The sequence below is a fragment of the Sorex fumeus genome, unplaced genomic scaffold, assembly GCF_029834395.1.
Source record: "Sorex fumeus unplaced genomic scaffold, SorFum_2.1 ptg000028l, whole genome shotgun sequence".
Taxonomy (NCBI): domain Eukaryota; kingdom Metazoa; phylum Chordata; class Mammalia; order Eulipotyphla; family Soricidae; genus Sorex; species Sorex fumeus.
The window spans coordinates 2,680,968-2,703,852 of NW_026606085.1; the positions used below are offsets into that span (position 1 = coordinate 2,680,968).

Consider the following 22,885-nt stretch of genomic DNA (forward strand, 5'->3'; position numbering starts at 1 on the left):
GTGTTGTGGTCTGCAAAAGAGGCATTGAGTGGCAAACATGTTCAGTACATAGTCTACTTTCGACATGAATCTCCCCTCCTGGGAGGATCCTCCAAACATCCTTTATTTAGTGCTCCCTTCTCTATCTGAACTGCCCTTTCCTCTAGGATACCCGCTGGCCTCTCAGTTATGGAGTAATCCTCCTGGTGCTGATCTCAGCTATTCTTGGGTATTAATCTCATACTTTGTTACTTTATATCCCCCAGATGAATGCAATCTTTCTATGTCTATCCCTCTCTTTCTGACTCATTTCGCTTAGCATGATACTTTCCATGTTGTACCACTTGTATGTAAATTTCATGACTTCATCTTTTCTAACAGCTACATAGTACTCCATTGTGTAGATGTACCAAAGTTTCTTTAACCAGTCATCTGTTCTTGGGCATTCAGGTTTCTTCCAGTTTCTGGCTATTGTAAAGAGTGCTGCAATGAAGAAACAAGTGCAGATGTCACTTCGACTATACATTTTTGCCTCTCTGGGATATTCCCAGGAGTGGTATTGCTGGGTCAAATGGGAGCTCAATTTCTAATTTTTTGAGAATCGTCCATACTGTTTTCCAGAAGGGCTGAACCAGTGGACATTCCCACCAACAGTGAAGGAGTGTCCCTTTCTCGCCACATCCACGCCAGCATCGGTTGCTTTTGTTCTTTTGAATGTGGGCCAGTCTCTGAGGTGTGAGATGGTATCTCATTGTGGTTTTGATCTGCATCTCCCTGATGATTAATGATGTAGAGCATTTTCTCATGTGCTTTTTTGCCATTCGGATTTCTTCTTTGAGAAAGTTTCTGTTCATTTCCTCACCCCATTTTTGGATGGGGTTGGATGTTTTCTTCTTGTGGAGTTTAACCAGTATTTTGTATATCCTGGATATCAACCCCCTGTCAGATGTGTATTCGGTGAATATCCTTTCCCATTCTGTAGACTGTCTTTGTATTTTGGTCACTGTTTCTTTGGAGGTGCAGAAGCTTTTTAGTTTAAGATAGTCCCATTTATCTATCTCTGTTTTCACTTGCTCGGCCAGTGGCATGGCATCTTTGAAGATACCATTAGCTTCAATGTCATGGAGGGTTTTGCCAACTTTATCTTCAATGTACCTTATGGTTTCTGGTCTGATGTTGAGGTCTTTAATCCATTTTGATCTTACTTTTGCACATGGTGATAGGCAGAGTTCTGAGCCTATTTTTTTGCATGTAGCCGTCCAGTGATGCCAACACAATTTATTAAAGAGGCTTTCCTTACTCCACTTCACATTACTTGCAACTTTGTCAAAGATTAGATGAGCATATGATTGAGGGGAGATGTCAGTGTATTCAACCCTGTTCCATTGGTCTGCAGTTCTGCCTTTGTTCCAGTACCATGCTGTTTTAATTATTACTGCTTTGTAGTACAGTTTGAAGTTCGGGAGGTTGATTCCTCCCATTTTCTTTTTCCCAAGAATTGCTTTAGCTATTCGTGGGGGCTTATTGTTCCATATAAATTTCAGGAGTGTTTGCTCCATTTCTTTGAAGAATGTCATGGGTATCCTTATAGGGATTGCATTGAATTTATACAATGCTTTCGGTAGTATTGCCATTTTGACAATGTTAAGTCTCCCAACCCATGAGCAGGGGATATCTTTCCATTTCCTCATGTCCTCTTTTATTTCCTGAAGTAGTGTTTTGTAGTTTTCTTTGTACAGGTCCTTTACTTCCTTAGTTAAGCTGATTCCTAGGTACTTGATTTTCTGGGGCACAATTGTGAACGGGATTGTTTTTTTCATGTTGCTTTCTTCTCTCTCACTGTTTGCGTATAGGAAAGCCATGGACTTTTGGGTATTGATTTTATAACCTGCAACTTTACTATACGAGTCTATTGTTTCTAGGAGTTTTTTGGTGGAAGTTATTGGGTTCTCTAAGTAGAGTATCATATCATCTGCGAATAGTGAGAGCTTGATTTCTTCCTTTCCTACCTGAATGCCCTTAATATTATTTTCTTGCCTAATCGCTATTGCAAGTACTTCCAGTACTATATTGAACAGCAGTGCAGAGAGTGGGCATCCCTGTCTCGTCCCTGATCTTAGAGGGAAGGCTCTCAGTTTTTCCCCAAAAGTAAATTATCAGGGCCCGCCACATATCTGCCTGCAGCAGCTTCATACAAGACAAGTGTCTTTAATCAGTTTTGGCTCTCGAGGACAACTCATCTAGGTAATATTAACTTGACTATATTCAGATATGCCCATTCCATAAAAACATCTTCACTTTTGGTTTCTTTATCCTCCAACCTCTTACTCCAAGGGTCACTTTGCTTAGAAGAATTGAGAGGACTCTTGAGTCCTGGTTCACCTGGACCATCTAGAGTAATCTCCACATCTCAAAGTCAGAAAAATCACATCTTAAAAAATCCTTATAACAACTTACAATAATAAATGTATATGCACCTAATGAGAGACCAGCAAAGTACTTAAAACAACTACTCATAGATTTGGAAAAAGACATCAATAGCAACACAATACTAGTGGGAGACTTCAACACTGCTTTGTCACCTCTTGATAGATCAACCAGACTCAAGCTTAGCAAGGACATACTTCATTTGAGGGAAACAATGGAAGAAAGGGACTTAGTAGATATATACAGGACACTTCATCCACAAAAAGCTGAATACACATTCTTCTCAAGCGTACATGGAACATTCTCCAAGATAGACCACATGCTGAGCCACAAAACATGCCTCCATAAAATTAAGAAGGTAGAGATTGTATCAACAATCTTCTCAGACCATAATGCGCTGAAATTAGAAGTAAATCACACACAAAAACAGAAAACTAAATCAAACACCTGGAAATTAAACAGTGCACTATTGAACAACGAGTGGATTAGACAGGAAATCAAAGAGGAAATCAAAAGATTCCTAGAAACGAATGAAAATGAGAACACGAGTTACCAAAACTTATGGGACACAGCAAAGGCTGTGTTAAGAGGAAAGTTTATAGCTCTACAAGCATTCCTCAGGAAGGAGCGAGCACACATAAGTAACCTAACCTCACAGCTTAAGAGCTTGGAGAAGGACCAAAAAAAGGAGCACAACCCGAACAGGAGAAAGGAAATAATAAAACTCAGAGCAGAGATTAACGAGATGGAAACCCAAAAAACAATCCGAAAGATCAATGAAACCAAGAGCTGGTTCTTTGAGAAAATTAACAAGATCGATAAGCCTCTAGCAAAACTCACAAAGAAAGGGAGAGAGAAAACCCTAATAAACCGAATCAGAAATGAAAAGGGGGTCATTACAACAGAAACCACAGAAATTCAGAGGATCCTCAGGGAGTACTTTGAGAAGCTTTATGCCACGGAACATCAAAACCTCGAGGAAATGGATAAATTCCTAGACTCCTACAGACTCCCAAGGCTGAACCAAGAAGACCTGGAATACCTGAACAGACCTATCACCATCAAGGAAATTGAAATGGTAATAAAAAGTCTCCCCAAGCACAAAAGTCCTGGCCCGGATGGATTCACTAGTGAATTCTTCCAAATCTTTAAAGAGGACTTACTCCCAATGCTCTTTAAGCTTTTCCACGAAATTGAAATATCAAAAACACTTCCGAACAGTTTCTACGAAGCAAATATCACACTGATACCAAAAGCAGACAGAGATACCACAAAGAAAGAGAATTACAGGCCGATATCCCTGATGAACACAGATGCAAAGATCCTCAACAAACTACTAGCAAATAGAATCCAACTACTCATCAAAAAGATCATACACCATGACCAAGTAGGATTCATCCCAGGGATGCAAGGATGGTTTAACATTCGAAAATCAATCAACATAATCCATCATATCAACAAAAGAAAAGATAAAAAGCATATGATTATATCAATAGATGCAGAGAAAGCATTTGGCAAGATCCAGCACCCCTTTATGATGAAAACCCTAGCCAAAATGGGTATAGAGGGGACCTTCCTCAAGCATAGCTCTTTTGATTCCTCTTTGGGTGACCCGAATAGTGTTCTCATCCTGTTTTTGTAGGGCCCAGGTCTCTGAGGCGTACTTTAGTGCAGGGAGAAGGGTGGAGTTGAAGAGATGTGCCTGGAGCTGTAGGTTCTTCATTCTCTTAGCTATTTCTATGACGCTCTTGAATGCGTTCCATGCTGCTCTCTTCCTCCTGCACAGCTCAGGTGGCAGGTCGTTCCTCATGTTGAGTTCTCAGCCTAGGTGCACATAACTGCTGCATTCGGAGATGCTCATTCAGTTGAGAGCAAATGGAACGTCAGGAACTAGTCCGTTTTTCATAAACAGTCTTCGTGAGATTCAGCTGCAGTCCAATCTTTCCACACTCATGGTCAAGAGGATCTGGGGTTACCACTTAGTCAACTGAGTCAGAAAGTTCAATTCAAGGGCCAGGAAACGGATTTTTGCTTAGGCTCAGCAGTGTTATGCTCTGCTAGGAGCGAACTAGATCTGTGCACATGCAAGACACAAGCCCCTGACCTCAAAGCTACCTACCTGGCTTACTTATTTTAAACTGAACAGTTATAGAAGGTAAGACAATTTGTGGATTGAATCTCATCAGATTAACAGAACCCAGAGCCTAACAATAAACTATTCAGTTCCAAGAAAAAAATCTGAAAGTACCTAACTGTGAAATACAAAAAATGAACACTTCTCAAAAGCAAAGAAAACAAATACATGCCAATCTCATGATGGAATTATCAAAGATATCAATGAATTTATTCTAATTATGCTGCATGGGGCTGGAGCGATAGCACAGCGGTAAGGTGTTTGCCTTGCACGCAGCCAACATGGCCAACCCGAGTTCGATTCCTCCGCCCCTCTCGGAGAGCCCGGCAAGCTACTGAGAGAATCTCACCCACACGGCAGAGCCTGGCAAGCCACCCGTGATGTATTCGATATGCCAGACACAGTAACAACAAAGTCTCCAATGGAGACGTTACTGGGCCCGCTCGAGCAAATCGATGAACAACGGGAGGGCCTTTACCTTTACCTATGCTGCATGAGACAAAGATACTCTCTTTTCTCTCTTCTTCTTCTTCTTTTAACTTCTTGTGTCACACCTGGAGATCATCAGGGGACAACATGGGATGCTGGAGATCAAACCCGGGTTGGCCACGTGCAAGGCAAGTGCACTACCTGCTGCACTATTGCTCCAGCACCAAGAAATACTTATGAAGTGAAGAACAGCATAGTTCTCAACAAAGAAACAAAAACATAGGAAAGAACCAAATCTTCTAAATCTGTACTACAAAATATAGTATAAAATTTGGCACAATGATGAACAATAGAGGCCAGGGAAAATGGCTCAGAGAGAGCCTGAGGTTAGAATCCTAGCACTGCTATAAGTGATCACACCCAATCCAAACCCACTCATCCTAGCTCCTTGACAGAAGTAGTCCCCGAGCATCATGGGATGAGGCCCCAAAACAAAGGATAAGTTATACTTGTATTTCAAATATGTGAGTGACTGTAAATAATGAAACTTCTAGAAAACTTTCTAGAAAGTTTCTTCATAATCCTAGGATAAGCAAGTCTTTTTTGTTTTTTTTTTTTCTTTTTGGGTCACACCCGGCAATGCACAGGGGTTACTCCTGGCTCTGCACTCAGGAATCACTCCTGGCAGTGCTCAGGGAACCATATGGGATGCTGGGAATCGAACCCAGGTTGGCCACGTGCAAGGCAAACGCCTTACCTACTGTGCTATTGCTCCAGCCCCGATAAGAAAGTCTTTTAAAAATCATAAATGGGCACTGATGGAGGGATGGGTACTCGATCACTGTATAACTGAAACCCAAGCACAAAAATTTATAAGTCTACAACTGTACCTCACAGTGTTTCACTAATAAAAATTAAATAATAATAATAATAATAATAATAATAATAATAATAATGTATCCCATAATTCAGAAATTAAAAAAAATCTTTGACCTTAAAAGGCCCAACGCATGGGGCTTGCCTGGCTCCACAATAAGATAGTGACTGTGCTGGGGATAGTGCCCAAGGCAAAATGGCTGTGCAAACACTGTCACACACCAGCCTCCTTCCTAATGCCAAGGGCCTCTTCCACTACACAGTGATGCCAGCTATTGAGGAGGACCTCCTTCTGGAAAACGATTATACACCTAGAGGGCCTAGACAAGTACAATTTCGAGTCTACCCAAGAAAGCCAGCTATTCCAGCAATTCACTAAGAACTTATTGCACCAAGAATCTCTGCCAGCCCCCATTAACAACTTCCTTCCGGCAAAACAAAATTTTTTTTTGTTGTGTTCGGGTACCTGGGGACCATATACTCAGCCCAATGAGTTATCTCTCCACCCTGAAAAATGAATTCTTGGGCTGGAGCTATATGGTACAGTGGGTAGGGCGTTTAACTTGCACACTGCCATCCCTGACGTCCAATATGGTACCCCAAGTACCACCATCAGTGATCCATGATGACAGAGCCAGAAGTAAGCCCCGAGGACTGCCAGGTGTGGACCCATAAACAAAAACCAAAAATCTTAAAAAATAAGACAATGGAAAAATGACATATTTTACTCAGTCAAGTGCTTTTTTTTTTGGGTCACACCTGACGATGCACAGGGGTTACTCCTGGCTCTGCACTCAGGAATCACCCCTGGTGGTGCTCAGGGGACAATATGGGATGCTGGGAATCGAACCCGGGTTGGCCGCGTGCAAGGTAAATGCCCTCCCCGCTGTGCTGTTGCTCCAGCCCCCTCAGTCAAGTTTTAGCTGAGTAGATGACATTTGCTACACACCTCACCAAAAGGCTCTTTCTCTTTTCTAACAATCAGAAACATACAAAACAGATGGAAAAAAATTAGCATCTCTCTCTCTGCTATCCTAATGGTCAATAAACATGAAAAAATGGCAAATAATCTCAATGCTCATCACAAAAATGCAAACTAAGTCACAAAGAAATGCCATTACATTTCACTACACCCCCAAAATGACACCCACCCAATAAAATGAGTAACAATAAAAGTTTGTCAAGTTTGCGGACCCACAGGAATTCTCATACATTGCTGGTGGGAGTATAAAGTCATACAAATACTTTGGAAAACTATTTGGCCATACAATTTTCTAAAAATTTGTATATTTTAAAGATTTTGACCCAGGCATTCCACTACTATACCCACATATGCAACAGTCCTATTTAGTATTTCAAAGAAGAATTACTTATATCAGAAAACTTTAAAAATTCAAATGTTCAACAATAAGATGGATAAACTTTGTACAACTAAATCCCAATGGAATTTAAAAACTAGTGCTATAAGCAATACAAAGAGAACAGTCACAATGTTGAATGGAGGTAGACAAATATAAACATATAAACAAATGCTGTCCCAATAAAAACATGATACACAATTTTTAAAAATAAGAGTTAAGTAATCAACATAGTATGTGATGATACTCACTTCTGGGAAAGGGGCAGTAAGTGGAAAACGAAGCTTAAGGCCTCTACGGTATCAGCTAATGTTCTATTAGTCCCACTCAACTGGTGTTCATAGTTAAAGGTGGTTAAAAGTTATAGTACGTTAAAATTTTAAAATTTATGTTTTCCTACAGATGCTAAACTTTACAAAAGAAGATTATCTTTGTCAGCAAGCTTCTTGTGCAGTAGAAAATAAAGAACTTAAGAAAAAAGAATCAGTCTCCTAATATTCATTAACCAATATTATTATTTTGTGGGGCTGCACCTGGCAGTGCTCAGAGTTTACTCAGAAATCACTCCTGGTGGGCTCAGGGGACTAAAAGGGGTGCTAGGGATTACACTCAGGGCAGCCATGTGTAAGGCAGCTATGCTCTCCTTGCTGTACTATCACTCTAGTCTCAAACCAAATATTTTTAAAGCTGTTTCTAAAAACCTATAAAACAGGTACCACAGGACTATTAGAAGATACATATGAAGTTAGTAAGAACATGACATTTTTGGAGCAAGAAACACATCATTGTATTTTCAGAATTTTTTTTTAAACAACTCAGCCATCCCCCTTGGGTCAAACAAAACACTGTCGTCCCGTTGTTCATCGATTTGCTTGAGCAGGCCCAGTAACATCTCCATTTTGAGACTTGTTGTTACTGTGTTTGGCATATTGAATATGTCATGGGTAGCTTGCCAGGCTTTGCCGTGCGGGCGAGATACTCTCTGTAGCTTGTCGGGCTCTCGGAGAGGGGTGGAGGAATCGAACCCGGCTCGGCCAGGCTGGCTGCGTGCAAAGCAAATGCCCTACTGCTGTGCTATCGCTCTAGCCCACTCCCCCTTGGGTCACATTCTTAAAATTTTCATTTACCTGATGACTTGAATCTTCAGTGCTCTGCTTGATAAAGTCTTCCAGTTCCTGTTTATCCTTCATTGTCTTCTCTAACTGGTCGTTTGCTTGCCTTAGCATCATCTGTAGTTTTTTGACCTATGCAATTGAAATTATCAATTAGAAGGAGGTACAAGAATTCTTTTATAAAGTAAAGATTATTCCCTAACTCTGATAATTTTTAAATATAATTGGGGGAAGGGAGAATCCCAGCAGAACCTGGGGGTCTGGGTGTCATTCTCTGTGACACTTAGTCTAGCAGTGCAAAAGCCTGACAATATGGTGTTTCTTGTGTCTCACAGTACTGGGTCTCACCAGAACTACCCCAACAATGCTTAGGCAGCTATGCAAAGCCAAGAATCAGTTCAGAGATTCCAAATGCAAGGCATGCACTTTGGCCCTTTGTATCTCCCTGATGCCCTCCCAAAATGGAGTATTTCTGCTTAGAAATACCAAATTTACCCATTCAGAAAAGATTGAGTGACCAACTGTACTCTTACAGTTAAAACATGTTTTACATAGACTGTCTCATTTAAATGGAAGCTCTAGATCCTCTAAGGTTTGGATTCCCTAACTCTATGATCTATCACTGGATTCCCTAACTCTATGATCTATCATTGCTTCTAATCTACAGCCCATACTGAAACAATCGTGTAGGGGTGGGGGTGGGGGCGGGGGGGGTGGGGTTACACCAAGCGATGCTCAGGGGACCATATGGTTACCAGGGAGTAAACCTGGGTCAACTCCATGCAGTGGAAACTCTCTATCCACCGTACTAGCTCTAGTCCCCAAAGGTTTTATTCCAAAATAAAATTCAGGAGCCCAAGTGATAATACAGTGGGTAGGGCATTTGCACTGCATACAGCCAACCTGGATTAGATTACCAACACCCCTCCCTGCCCATATAGTCCCCTGAGCCTGCCAGGAGTGATCCCTGAGTGCAGACAAGGAGTAAGCCCTGAAGTAATGTTGGGTGCAGCCCCAAAACTGTAAAATAACTAAAATAAAATTCAAAGAAAATTTCTCTATTTAAAATCCCTAAATGTTTTTCAAAGTCTTTGGGATAAAATTTAAATCCCTTCAATCACTACCCTCCCTCAGAGATCTTATCATGGTTTTGCCTTTGTAGCTTCCTCTCCCATTATTTACATTCTCTCCCTTCTTTTTTCTCTCTCATCACATGAACTATTCATATTTTCCAAAACACAACATTTTCGCTCACAACTCCATTTCTTTGTACATCTTCTACTTGAACAACCTTTCCCCATTTCTTTTCCTAATTAGCAATAGCACAGTGTATAGGACATTTGCCTTGCATGTGGCCGACCCGGGTTCGATTCCCAGCATCCCATATGGTCCCCTGAGCACCATCAGAAGTAATTCCTGAGTGCAGAGCCAGGAGTAACCCCTATGCATCGCCGGGTATGACCCAAAAAGCGGAAGGAAAAAAGAGTGACCTTCCCTGGTGCATAGTAAAGTTAGATGCCACTGCCCCTCCTCCAGTTATAGATGCACCTCAATAGGAATAAAATACATTCAACTGATAACTTGGTTGGCCATACTGAAAGTTCCTTATGGACAGTAGCACATTGTCTCAGGCTACCCAGGGCACAGCAGAATGCCAGGCATGGATGAAGTATCAGTAAAATGTGTACTGAAATAATTATGGGATCCAAAGTAATCAATTTCCAAACCACCCTATCAGAAGCCAACTATATTAGTTTCACAAGTAATTTTAGAAATTTACCTTTGAACCATCTGTGGAAAAAAATACATGTGGGTTAAGGGAATAAACAATTAAGAGTTCAAATACTGATTAATAACCAACTAAGCTTTTATTCAGTTAGAGTTAATAGTCAGTATGATCTTCCTAAATTTTCACATCTCTAAGTACTTATCTATATGTTCATGGCAAGATCACTTTTAGGTGTTGGGTTAAAGGGTTAGGTTTGAGATGTGCCAGCACTACCGTAAGAGCTAAGTCGACCTATGTGATACTGAGCAAGCATATAAAGCAAAGTTACAGAAAAAGAATCTAAAATGTAACTTCCGTTGCCTGGGCTGGATTATTTCATGTTTAACAAGAATTTCAATTTTAACAAGAATTCATAAAGCACATGGAAAGTCCCAGCCCCTCTGCCCCGCCAAATCAGCTAATTCTGCACTATCTATGAAAAATACAATCGCTTATCAATTTGGAATATCCAAAAGAAACTCACCTGGTCTCTTGTTTCAGCCTCCTGAATCTGAATTCCTTGTAACTGTTTCTCATAATTAGAACACATATCACAACGTCTACCGAGTTTATTTCCAGCATTATGTACCTGAAGGGCACCAAAATTACCTTCTGTCAGGCAGAACAAAATAATTCTACAACATATACAGGAGAAACATATGCCTGTCTGTATTACTTTGTATACAGCATTAATACTTTATTCAGAGACTCATGGAAAAGAGTTACAAAATAGAATATTCTAGGTGACCGAGCAGTAGTACAGTGGGTAGTTTGTTTGCCTTGCATGTAGCTGGTCCAATTTCAGTTCCCAGTATTCCCTAAGCCCCACCATTAGTGATTAGTGATCCCTGAACACAGAGCCAGAAGTAAACCCTGAGCACTGCCGCTCCAAAACAAACAGACAAAAAAGAATATTAAAAAACTCATAAGTTTCAAAACAAGTGTAACATAAAAACAAGGGACAGTTTCTTTTGTTTTGTGTTTCTGGTAATTTTGGGGCAGTGCTCAGAGGATATTTTTGGCTCTGTATTCAAGGATAACTTCTAGTAGTTATGGGGGACAATATGCAGTGTCTGAGACCAAACCAGGGTTGGCCACACGCGAGTCTAGTGGATTACTCCATGTATAATGTCTCATCCCTCCCCTGTTTATTTTTAAATTTGTGGGACTTACAAGGTGGTCCTCAGGAGACTAAACAGTCACCAGGTATTCTCTTCTCCAGTCCTTTGAGATACCTCCCCGGCACAGGAACACAGTTAAACACAAGCAAGCACAAGATACTACACCATGGTACTCAAAATTTAAATACATGCTACCCAATCAATTCACCACTTTATCAATTATAAAGTAGATATTAATTATTAAGTAGGCCTTTCACATGTGTTTTCTATAATATTAAGGCAATGGTTTCTTTCGGGTTACTAAGTTGTTCTGCTTACTGATCAATAGGCCTAGTAAAGTACTGGAAGTCAGAAAACCTAGATTCTAACCCAAATTTTGGTAGAACATAAAAAATCAAAACAAAACAAAAACCTTGAGCAACTTACTTGACCTGTCAGAGGGAATTTCCTCATTTGTAAAATGGAGACAATCATGCCCTGATTCTCATGATTACCATGAAGCTCAAAAAGAGGTGAAGTACTTGGAAGGGCTTTGAAGACTGTACAGCACTATGCAGACACACATTTAAGTTTTACCTCCTAATCTGACTTTTGAGTTTGCAGATACTATTTGGAGGAAAATTAATTCCATTAAAAGCTGCCTTGTGGAGGGTTGGGGGGACTGGCGGGGGAGCCAGAGCAATATACGGTACAGCGCTCGCCTTGCCTGTGGCAAGCCTCCTGCATGCAATCTAAAGCTCTCAACTATCTCTCTGGCTCCAGCACTTGAAATTTAGGTATCAAGAAAAATAAAGAGTACGCATTGTGATTACAGAAAAAAAAATGCGAAGAGAGATAGTACAGGAGACAAGGTGCTTGCCTTGCATGCAACTGACCCTGATCTGATCCCTAGAATCACAATGGTGTCCCCAAAGTGTTCAGGCATAACCCCTGAAAACTGAGCCAAAAGGAATCACTGAGCTCTTCTGGGAGTGGCCCAAATCACCACACACTCCCTGCAAACCAAATTTAGGCTTTTCTAACCAATTCTGTTATGCTATACAAGCAAACTGCTCCAAAGTCAGAGTAGGCACTTAAGGCAGAAAAGTCACACTATAAGTGATTAGCAAGTTAGTTCCCTTCTCTGCCATAATTATCTGGAACAGTCAAAGAACAATAATAAAGATCACACAATATGGATTAACATTTACTAACTATTGAATAAACAATGAATCCAGGAGCTTTCTAGAACCCTGCTAAGAGAATGAGAGGGAGAAGTCAGAAAGAAAACTCACCTCTTTTTGTAGGAGATTCCATTCCGTCTCACTGACTAAGCGGTAACCACTGGGGGACACATACGCACTTTCCATACCCTGTGTGACACTGGAGAGGAGAGACGCTGTCTCTTCTTGTTCTGGTGTCATAGCCTTGATCGCTTTTTCTTGATCTTTGGTTAACATAAACCCACTTGGCATTTGCAGTGACCCAAGGGAGGCAGTATCAAAGTTTTCAGACACCGAATCTGCTCCTACCAATGGCCCAAAATCTGATTCATCCAGGTTTCCAGCAGATTTTGCTTTGTAGTTATAGCCTAAAGCTTTGGATTGCAGTGAGCTTGAGGTTCCCAAGCTGTCCGTAGACTGTGCTCTCCTGAGTCCATCCTTAAACATGTCATTGTCCGATTTACTGAATGGATCTCCAGATGGCAAAAGTAAGTCTGCGTCTAAGGAATGGACTGAACCATGAGTGCTATCTAAATGCTCCTGAAAGGTGGAAAAAAAAATTGCCAAGTTGGACAATTCTCTATTCTCTGTGAGAAAAGAAAACTACCATACATTAAAAGTATTGTGCGACACTATACATGATGAATGTTAGTATGCTACTGTCCTATGCTCAATTAAATGAACAATTATTAAGTCTATTCTATGTCAGGCACTTGTCATTCAGAATTGAATATGCAATCTCTGACCTCAAGACGTTCAGTTTCATGAAAAGAGTGGCAGTGAGTTATGAGAATATCATATTTAATAAAATGGCATAATGAAGCTATGTACTGACTGAATTATCTGAAGGCTGAAGAATCTGATCTAGACATAGTAATCAGGGACGGTCTGGGTAGGATGTTTGAATACTGAAATTTTTATTTTTATGTATTTATTTTTTGAGGTAGAAGAGATTTTATTTAGAGGTTTTTAAAGGTAAGGAGGGAGGAAAAGTGAGCAAGATAGTAATGCGCTCAAGAGAGAATGTAGGCTTCTCCAAGGGCAGAGAGAGCTCTTACACACACTCCAGCATTAGACAAAAAAGTACACATCTCAAGAGGGGGGATGTGGGTGCCACATGTGCTCAGGCACCACATGTGCTCAGCCACGTGGGCACAAGCAGGACATGGGCTCGGGCAGCATACGCACTGAATATTGAAAATTTTAAATAGTTTGATTTTAACGGAAAGTATTTATAAATGTGCACTCTGGTTTATATTTTATTTATTTATTTTTTTTGCATTTTGGGTCACACCCGGCGATGCACAGGGGTCACTCCTGGCTCTGCACTCAGGAATTATCCCTGGCGGTGCTCAGGGGGCCATATGGGATACTGGGAATCAAACCTGGGTCAGCCGCGTGCAAGGCAAATGCCCTACCCACTGTGCTATCACTCCAGCCCAGGTTATATTTTAAAAGTGCAAACAGAAAGAGACATATAATATTTGTCTGCTTGTTTGTTTGCTGTGCCAGAGATGAACCTGGAGTCTCACTCATGCAAGGTAAGCACTCTACTGCTGAGCCTCCTCCCTAATCTAGAAGGATGTATTTTATCTTCAGAACCAGGAAACAATAAAAAATGCTAAAGTCCTACAAATTTTAAATGTCTTCAGCAATAAATCTAAGTTCCAAAGCATTTGATATTAACTTAAATCAACAAGCTATACTAAACTGTCTTAGCTTACATCAGCAGCACATATACTACACAGTAAATCATCATAACTTTTAACACAAAACAAATATACTCAATTCAAACTGCAAAACATCATATTTGAGGACTAGAGTGACAGTACATGGGTAAGGCACTTGACCTGAACCTGCTGAGTTTGATCCCCAGCATCCCTTATGGTCCCCTCAGCACCACCAAGAGTGATTTCAGAGAACTGAATTATGAGTGTGCTGTCAAGTATAGCTCCCAAACTAGAACCAATAATGATAATAAAAATCCTATCTCAAAGCCAAAAATACACTTAAAATATCAGTAATAAAGTCATGTGCATTATATGATATATACTGTAAAAGATAAAATTAAAATACAAATACATTGTAAATCACAACACATCTTCTCTTATTTTCTGCAAAATATGTATTTTTTACATCTGAAACTTTTTCAAGCATTTCTGGACAGTGTATAATGGCAGAAATTACGTATTATCTGTCAATCACCCAAAACTAAGTACACAACATAATAAGGCCAAGAGGCTTCTGTGTGTAATCCAAACAAAGAAAATGAAAAAAAAAAAAGTTACATCACAACGTTCACACATACTTTTAAAAACATTTTTTGTGAAACAACTCATAAATATAAAAATAAAAGCTACCAGTAAGTAGACTTTACATAGCTCAGGGTAAATCTTCAGACTAAACCAAAAAACACAGCATGTAAGAAAAGACAATTTCCCAACTTATCTGAAACAGGTTCACCATGCTGGGAATAGAGAGTCAGAAAGTTGAGTAGAAATTCTAAATAGCAGGGACACAGTAGAAACATGGCATACAAACATGGATAATGAACAGAAAGGTGTGGCTGTGATACAATGCAGAGCATGGTAAGATTTAAGGGTCAATCAGCTGAGCAAGGCTGTAGTATGCTGAGAGAGAACCTACTTTTATTTTGCTGGACACATCTGGTAGTGCTCAGGGGATTATCCCAGCAGCACTCAGGGATTCATGTAGTGCTGTGGATCAAACCCTAGGCCTCCTGGATACAAAGCATGCATACCAGCCCTTTGAGCAATTTCCCTGGTCTCCAACAGAGAACCATTTCTTTCACTGATGATAGCATCTTGGGTCTTGAAAGATGAACAAAAGGAACTCAAAACTCAGAAAGGAGGTAAGAATACCAGATAAAAGAGTCAACAAGAAAAGAAGTACAGCACTAAAGAGCCAATGCAGCTAAAACAGATTATATGTTAGAAAGGCTTCGGTGTCTGAGAAGGAATTTTTACTTAATTATGTAAGTAACGGGAATCAGTGAAGTTAGGGAATCCTACTTCAGCCACACTTAAGAAAAATTAGCATGGTCTGCTCCCAGAGCCAGTCACTTCTTCCCTAGTCCCGTGGCCCGTACTCAGACCCAACCCAAATTTACTCCTTCAACCTGATAAACCCTGAGGGCTTGTAGGTTCTAATATAAGTCCTAAGACACTTCTATAATAACTCTGGTATATAACAGGAGTAATTAAAGATAGTCACCTGCATGACCACTTAAAATTGCATCTCAAGGGCACAGAAAATGTTAAAATAACAGATTCTATGTGGTAAACCCTCACTGCAAAACAACAAATCAGGGGGGGTCTGGTGCCACCAGCAGGTCAATCTGTACCTGTGAGGCGAGTGCATCAGCAGCTTGATGGCACCGTCAGATTTTCAGATACCCCAAAACTGCTGCTGTGCCTTTGGCCAGACCCCAAAAACTTGGGGCAAAGTTTACCAAGAAAGTAAACGGCCAAAAGTTAGGTATGTGGGAGACACACTCACAAACCACCTCTGGCTCAGCTATGTAATTGGAGGCATGGCCTCTCTGGTTCCTGATCGAACTGCTTTAACGGTCATGATTCCAGAGACTCAGAAACAAATCTCGGAACCCAAAGGCTTTTGGCAGAAATGTGTCCTGTACCTGGAGGTACTGGTGCTGGGCCACTCCAGGTTGGAATAGGTTTCGTGCCTTGGCCTGTTCCCCCGGGCGGCCCGATGACCGCCATCCTCCAGAGCCACCGGACAATCAGTTTTGGGCTTGCAGTGACGAGACACACATGGCCTCACCAGATGGGGTGGAACCGGCCCTTTCCTCCCCATCCCAAAGAGACCCCGAGTTGCCGCCTACAAATGGCCTCTCTGACTCCTGATCAAGCTGATTAACAGCCATGATCCCAGAGACTCAGAAACAAATCTCAAAACCCAGCGACTTTTGGCAGAAATGCATCTGGACCGCATACAAGGTGGCCACCGCCTCAGAGCTTATTGGAAAGCCAGGTATGAACCGGCGGTGATGGGGCAACTGCAGTCTCATGGGAAGGGGGATGGTACTGGCTTGTCCTTCACGCCCTACTGAGGTCACGAGTTGCCCCCCACGAGCAGCTCTCCGGCACAGCCATAACACCAGACGCACAGAAACCAATCTCGTAATTATCTGGCTCTTTGCAGAAATCCAAAATCATTATATGACATTATATGATTCTCATAACCAGCTATAGAAAACAAAGTATTTCACAATGCCTTTTCAGCAATTCTGAAGGGGGGGGGGAATTCTAAACAATAATGGTGCATCTTTTGTCGAAATAATGAATGTAATCAATGTAGAGAAGAGTTAAGTAGAAATCATCTGCCTCACAGGCATTGGGAGGGGTGGGTGGGGGGTATATTGGGGTTTTTGGTGGTGAAAAATGAGTACTGGTGAAGGGAAAGGTGTTTGATCATTGTATGATTGAGACAAACCTGAAAGCTTGGTAACTTTTCCCAAAATGATTCAATAAATAAATATAAGAAGAAAAAAAACCAACAAATCAGATCAGATCTCAGATGACTGGAAATCTAAAACTCAACTCTAACTCTCAGTACCCACAATTAAGGATGACAAAACAAAGGAATTCACCTGCTCTGACAGACTGGTACAGAAGCCCTGGCAAACCATTCAGCTCAAATAAAGCCTCAAGCTTCACTGAAGAGGAACTCAAATCAATATAGTCCATGCAATTGGCAATAGAAATAAAGAAATCACTTGAAGAAAAATTCAATCAGCTCAAGGAAAAATTGATCCAGGGCATCAGAGACTGTACAAATGTAACCGAAGGAGTTGAAGACTACAACAGCAAGCCACAGCAACATAATTCAACATGCAGAGAACCGTATTCGTGATATTAAAGACAAAAATACAAATCATCAACAATAATGAAGGGGCAAAAGAACAGAATTAAACACAAAAGAACGTAAATTTTTTTTATTTATGAAGAATGCATAATCTCTGAAAATTACTATCAACACACTTCTAAATACAATACTGATTATCATATTGTTACTTCTGCATAGCAATATAAGTTCAATTTCAAACAGATAAATGGAGGATTCTTGATAAATAATATAAAGAGGAATAATCTCTGAATTATAGAAATACCAAAAGGAGATAAAAAGAGAAATGGAAAGAATGAATGTTGGAAAAAATAATAACTGAGAACATCCGTCGTCTTTGGAGAGGCTTCTACACAGATTCAAGGGACAGAAATATTTTCAGACAAACAAGAGCTGACAGCATTTGTAGCTGCTAAATCAATCCTGTAAAAAATTGCTTAAGATCTTCTATAGCCAGCCAGGTATTCTAGGGGAAAGGACAGTTCAGATAGAGAAGGGAGCACCAAATGGAGGGTGTTTGGAGGATCCTCCCAGGAGGGGAGATGCAGGTTGAAAGTAGACTGGACTGAATATGTTTGCCACTCAATGCCTCTTTTGCTGACCCAACACCCAAAAGGAGAGAGAAAACAAAAGGGAATGCCCTGCCACAGTGGCAGGGGGGAATGGGGGGAATGGGGGGGGGGGGAGGGATATTATCCTTGGTGGTGGAAAATGGGCACTGGTGGAGGGATGGGTATTTGATCATGGTATGACCGAAATCCAAGCACAAAAATTTGTAAATCTACAACTGTACCTCATGGTGTTTCACTAATAAAAAATTTTTTAAAAAATTTAAAAAAAAAGATCTTCTATAAAAAAGTAGACAGATATTGCAACAAAAACTTGATTCCACACACATACACAAAAATGGCAACACTGCCCTTTTTATCAATAATCTCTTAATGTCAATGGATGGACTAAACTCGCCTATGAAAAGCCATAAAGTAGTGGAATATGGGGGGGAACCCATCTATTTGTTGCTTACAGGTAATATACCTAAACTCATAGGATAAATACAGATTCAGCGTGAAGGAATAAAAAGTAATCACACAAGTCAATGGCCATAATGATATCAGAACAAATAGTATTCAATATAAAGAAATTAATTAGAAACAGTGATAGACAGTACTTATTAAGGGAATAATAGATGAAGAAGCACTATGTTCAACATTCATACACTAAATGAAGTGTCAAGAAAATTCACAAAGCTTCTGCTCACAACCTAAAGAAACACACTGATGGAAATACAATAGCAGTGGATGATTTCAACACTTCACGTTCACCACTAGACAGATCAATCAGTAAAGAGACAAGAGCCCTAAATGGGGAGCTAGAAGAACTGGGCATATGGACATATGCTGGGCTCTCCATTCTCAAAATACACATTTTTCTCCAGTGCACATGGAACATTCTTGAGGATAGATTACATACTAGGGCATAACTCACACATACATAATCTACAGTTAAAGAAACAATGCAAGGTATCCTCCCAGATCATAATGCCATGAAAACAGAAAGTAACCACAAAAAGATTGGGGAAAATGTTCAACATTTGGACACTGAACGAAACACTACTACGCAACAACCGGATTAAAGAGAAAATCAAGGAAGAAATAAAAAGACTCAATGAAAATGAGAATGAAAACAAACTATCAGAATCTGTGGGATACTGCAAAAGCAATACTAAGGGCAATAACCAAAGCAGCGCATGCCTACGTTAAGAAATAAGAAAAAGCCCAAATCACAACCTGAACACACATCACAAAAGTCTGGGGAAGGAATAGCAAAAATGAACCTGAAAAATAGTAGAAGGTAGCAAAAAGAGCAGAAATTAACTATAGAAACCAACACAGCAATTCAAAGTACCAAAGAAACCAGAAAGCTGGTTCTTTCAAAGAATAAACAAGACACATAAACTTTGAGCAAGACTCACAAAGAAAATAGGATAAAATGTTCATATAAATCCAATCAGAAATGAAAGGGGAGAAATTACAACAGTCTCCAGAAATTCAATATATAATGAGATTACTATGAACTTTACACTGGAGAATGGAGAATCTGGGAGAAATGGAAAAAATTCTTAGACATATAATCTCCAGAAGCTGAACAAAGAGGAAGTAGAAAGCCTGACCAGGTCAATCACAAGTAAGGAAATGGAAACACTGTGTTCACAGAAGGTAGTGAAAAAGCTCCTCTGATCCACTGCTGTTGGGAACGTTGTCTGGTTCAACTCCTGCAGAAAAGGATTTGGAGTAAACTTAAATTGAGCTGCTCTATGATCCAGCAATTTTATTGCTGGGTATCTATCCTCAGGATATGAAAACATTCATTCAAAAGAAAATATACACACCATTATTCATAGTAGCACTTAGTACAATAGCTAAATTATGGAATCAACCTAGCTGTCCAACAACAGATGAAGGAGTATGGAGATATGGTCTATACACAATGGAACACTATGCAGCTGCAAGGAACGATGAAATCATGCAATTTGCTACAACCTTGATGGAACTGAAAGTTATCATGTTGAGTGAAGTAAGCCAAGACGAAAAATAGAGTATGATCTCACTTATCTGTGGCAAATAGAATAACTGGATGAGGGAATGTAATGTTGTAAATATGGGGGATGCCTAGATCATCCTTGACCCCAGAGTATAAAAAGTACAGAGAAGGAAAGAAATCAAAGGAAGTGAGGAGGAAGATGAGAAAGGGAAGTAACAGGGGAGCAGAGGCTGGGGGGCCTCAGATACATTATGTTGAAGAATGGCATAGCCATTCCTCATGTATGTATGTGTATATATTTACATATATGCATATATACATATATGTATATATTTATATCTCCAAACCATATGCCCAACATTGAAAAAACAAAATCCAAACTACAATCACCAAACTTTAACATGTGCCTATCAAGGAGGCAGGCTGGAGTAGGGGTGGGAGGTGGGAGGTGGGAGGGAACTTGGGAATACTGGTTGAGAGAAACTGACACTAGTGCTAGAACATTTTATGTCTAAAACTGAACTATCAATAACTTTGTGAATCATGGTTCTTAAATGACAATTTTTTAAATAAAAAAATAAATTAGTGTTACAGTAATGGTCAGTTGGTGTAGTGCACTGGTGAGGAAAGCTAAGAAAATAATCTTTTTTGGGGGGTCACACTGAGTGGTGCTCAATGATTACTCCTAGCTCTACACTCAGTAATCACTCCTGGTGGTGCTTGGGAATTCATATCAAATGCCAGGCATTGAACCTAGGTCAGCTGCTTGCATGGCAAATGCCCTGCCCACTATATTATTGCAATGGCCCCATATGAAGCCAACCTTAATAACAGTGTGAGTGAGAGGTGATGACATCAGGGGCCAAAGAGATTGTAACAGGAGGTAAGGCATTTGCATTGCATGTAACTGACCACAGTTAGATCCCCGGCACAGGAATGATCCCTTAGTGCAAAGCCAGTAGTCCCCGAGCACCACCGTGTGTGGCCCCATACACCCGACCATCAGAAAAAGTGACTGGACCAGGAAAACCACTTAAAATTTCTACATCAGGGAGATGCAGATCAAAACAACAATGAGATATCATTTCACACCACAGAGACTGGCCCACATCCAAAAGAACAAAAGCAACTGGTGCTGGCACGGATGTGGCGAGAAAGGGACCCTCCTTCACTGCTGGTGAAGGTCCAACTGACTGGTCCAACCCTTTTGGAAAACAGTATGAACAATTCTCAAAAAATTAGAATTTGAGCTCCCATTTGACCCAGCAATACCACTCCTGGGAATATATCCCAGAGAGGCAAAAAAGTATAGTCGAAGTGACATCTGCACTTGTTTGTTCATTGCAGCACTCTTTACAATAGCCAGAAACTGGAAGAAACCTGAATGCCCAAGAACAGATGACTGGTTAAAGAAACTTTGGTACAGTTACATAATGGAGTACTATGTAGCTGTTAGAAAAGATGAAGTCATAAAATTTACATACAAGTGGTACTACATGGAAAGTATCATGCTAAGCGAAATGAGTCAGAAAGAGAGGGATAGACACAGAAAGATTGCATTTATCTGGGGAACATATAGTAACATAATGGGAGACTAACACCCAAGAGTGGCCAAGACTAGTACCAGGAATTTTGCTCCATGACTTGGAGGCCAACCACACGTGCTAGGGGAAAAGGAAGCTCAGATAGAGAAGGGAGCACCAAATAAAGGGTGTTGGGAGGATCCTCCCATAATGGGAGAAGCATGCTGAAAGTAGACTATAAACCAAACATGATTGCCACTCAATGCCTCTCTTGCAAACCACAAAACCCAAAAGGAGAGAGAGAGAACAAAAGGGAATGCCCTGCCACAGAGGCAGGGTGGGATGGGGGGAATGGGGGGTGGGAGGGATGCTGGGACCTGTGGTGGTGGAAGATGGGCACTGGTGGAGGGATGGATACTCGGCCATTGTATAACTGAAACCCAAGCACAAAAATTTGTTGTCTGAAACTGTAATATATATATATATATATATATATATATATGTGTGTGTGTGTGTGTATATATGCATATGTGTATATATATGTGTATATATATATATATATATAAAATTTCTACTTCAACTGTCTCTACTTTATCCATTCCCAGTACTGGAAAATATTCGAACCTGTCCTTCATCAGCTCTTAAAACTGAACCACTATTCTCTGCCCTTAAGATCCAATATTGGTTGTTAAACACCCAAACGTATCCTATAGGAAGTTAAGTGTTTCTTTACTTCAGATTTACTCTTTTAAGCAAAAAGCTCAAAATATTAGCAACATTAATCATTCATATTGAAAATATTTTGCAAAATCATTTAAAAATTCATCTAATGTTTTAATTTTGGAACCTCTGGCAAAAAAGGGCAGACAATGAAAAAAACCGCAACATGTTACAAAGACCTTGTCTATATACTATAAAAACAAACATAAACTGGATAGCATACTATTTAATTTCTAGCGAATAGGTCTCTATGTTCTTCCTATACAAACAGTGTAACTGGTGTAGGAAAAGCTGAAAATGTAGTATCTCATTTATATACTAATTTTAATTTAGATCACTATACTTCCTCATGTGGCCTTGAGCAGAACCTCCCTCGTCTCCCTACCTCCGGAGCCCCAGACCCGGGGCCGCCTCTCGGAGGTGCTTGAGCCACAAGCCTCCCCCAGACATACATACAGCCCGCGGCCTCCTCCCTCATACATACAGCCCGCGGCACACCCAGGCCGTATGCCTGGCAAGCTCCCCATGGCGTACTGGATGTGCCAAAAACAGTAACGAGTCTCACAATGGAGACTTGATTGGCTCCCACTCGAGCAAATCGATGAACAACGGGAAACAGGGCTACAGGGCTACAGTGCTTTACCTCCTCATTTGATAACTGGGCTGAAGTTTCTTCTTGAGTCAGAGCACACACTACTGGTACTTTTACTTCTTCCTCGACTTCTGTTTTTTTATGATCCTTTCTCTTATTAAGTCTTTGTTGTTCATCTTCCTCCTAAATGTTACAAAGAAAAAAATACATTACTTG

At 40.4% G+C, this 22,885-nt stretch overlaps 1 protein-coding gene across 1 annotated transcript in view; it reads right to left on the reverse strand.

Annotated features, from left to right (window-relative positions):
* The window catches only part of RABEP1 (rabaptin, RAB GTPase binding effector protein 1), a 128,708-nt gene that overhangs the window by 19,211 nt on the left and 86,612 nt on the right, over positions 1–22,885 (reverse strand). The window contains exons 8-11 of the mRNA XM_056115256.1: positions 22,721–22,852; positions 12,479–12,946; positions 10,568–10,672; positions 8,331–8,447 (exon numbers count right to left, since the gene is read on the reverse strand). Of these exons, the coding sequence (XP_055971231.1) occupies positions 8,331–8,447; positions 10,568–10,672; positions 12,479–12,946; positions 22,721–22,852 (822 nt within the window). The remainder of the gene's footprint in view (positions 1–8,330; positions 8,448–10,567; positions 10,673–12,478; positions 12,947–22,720; positions 22,853–22,885) is intronic.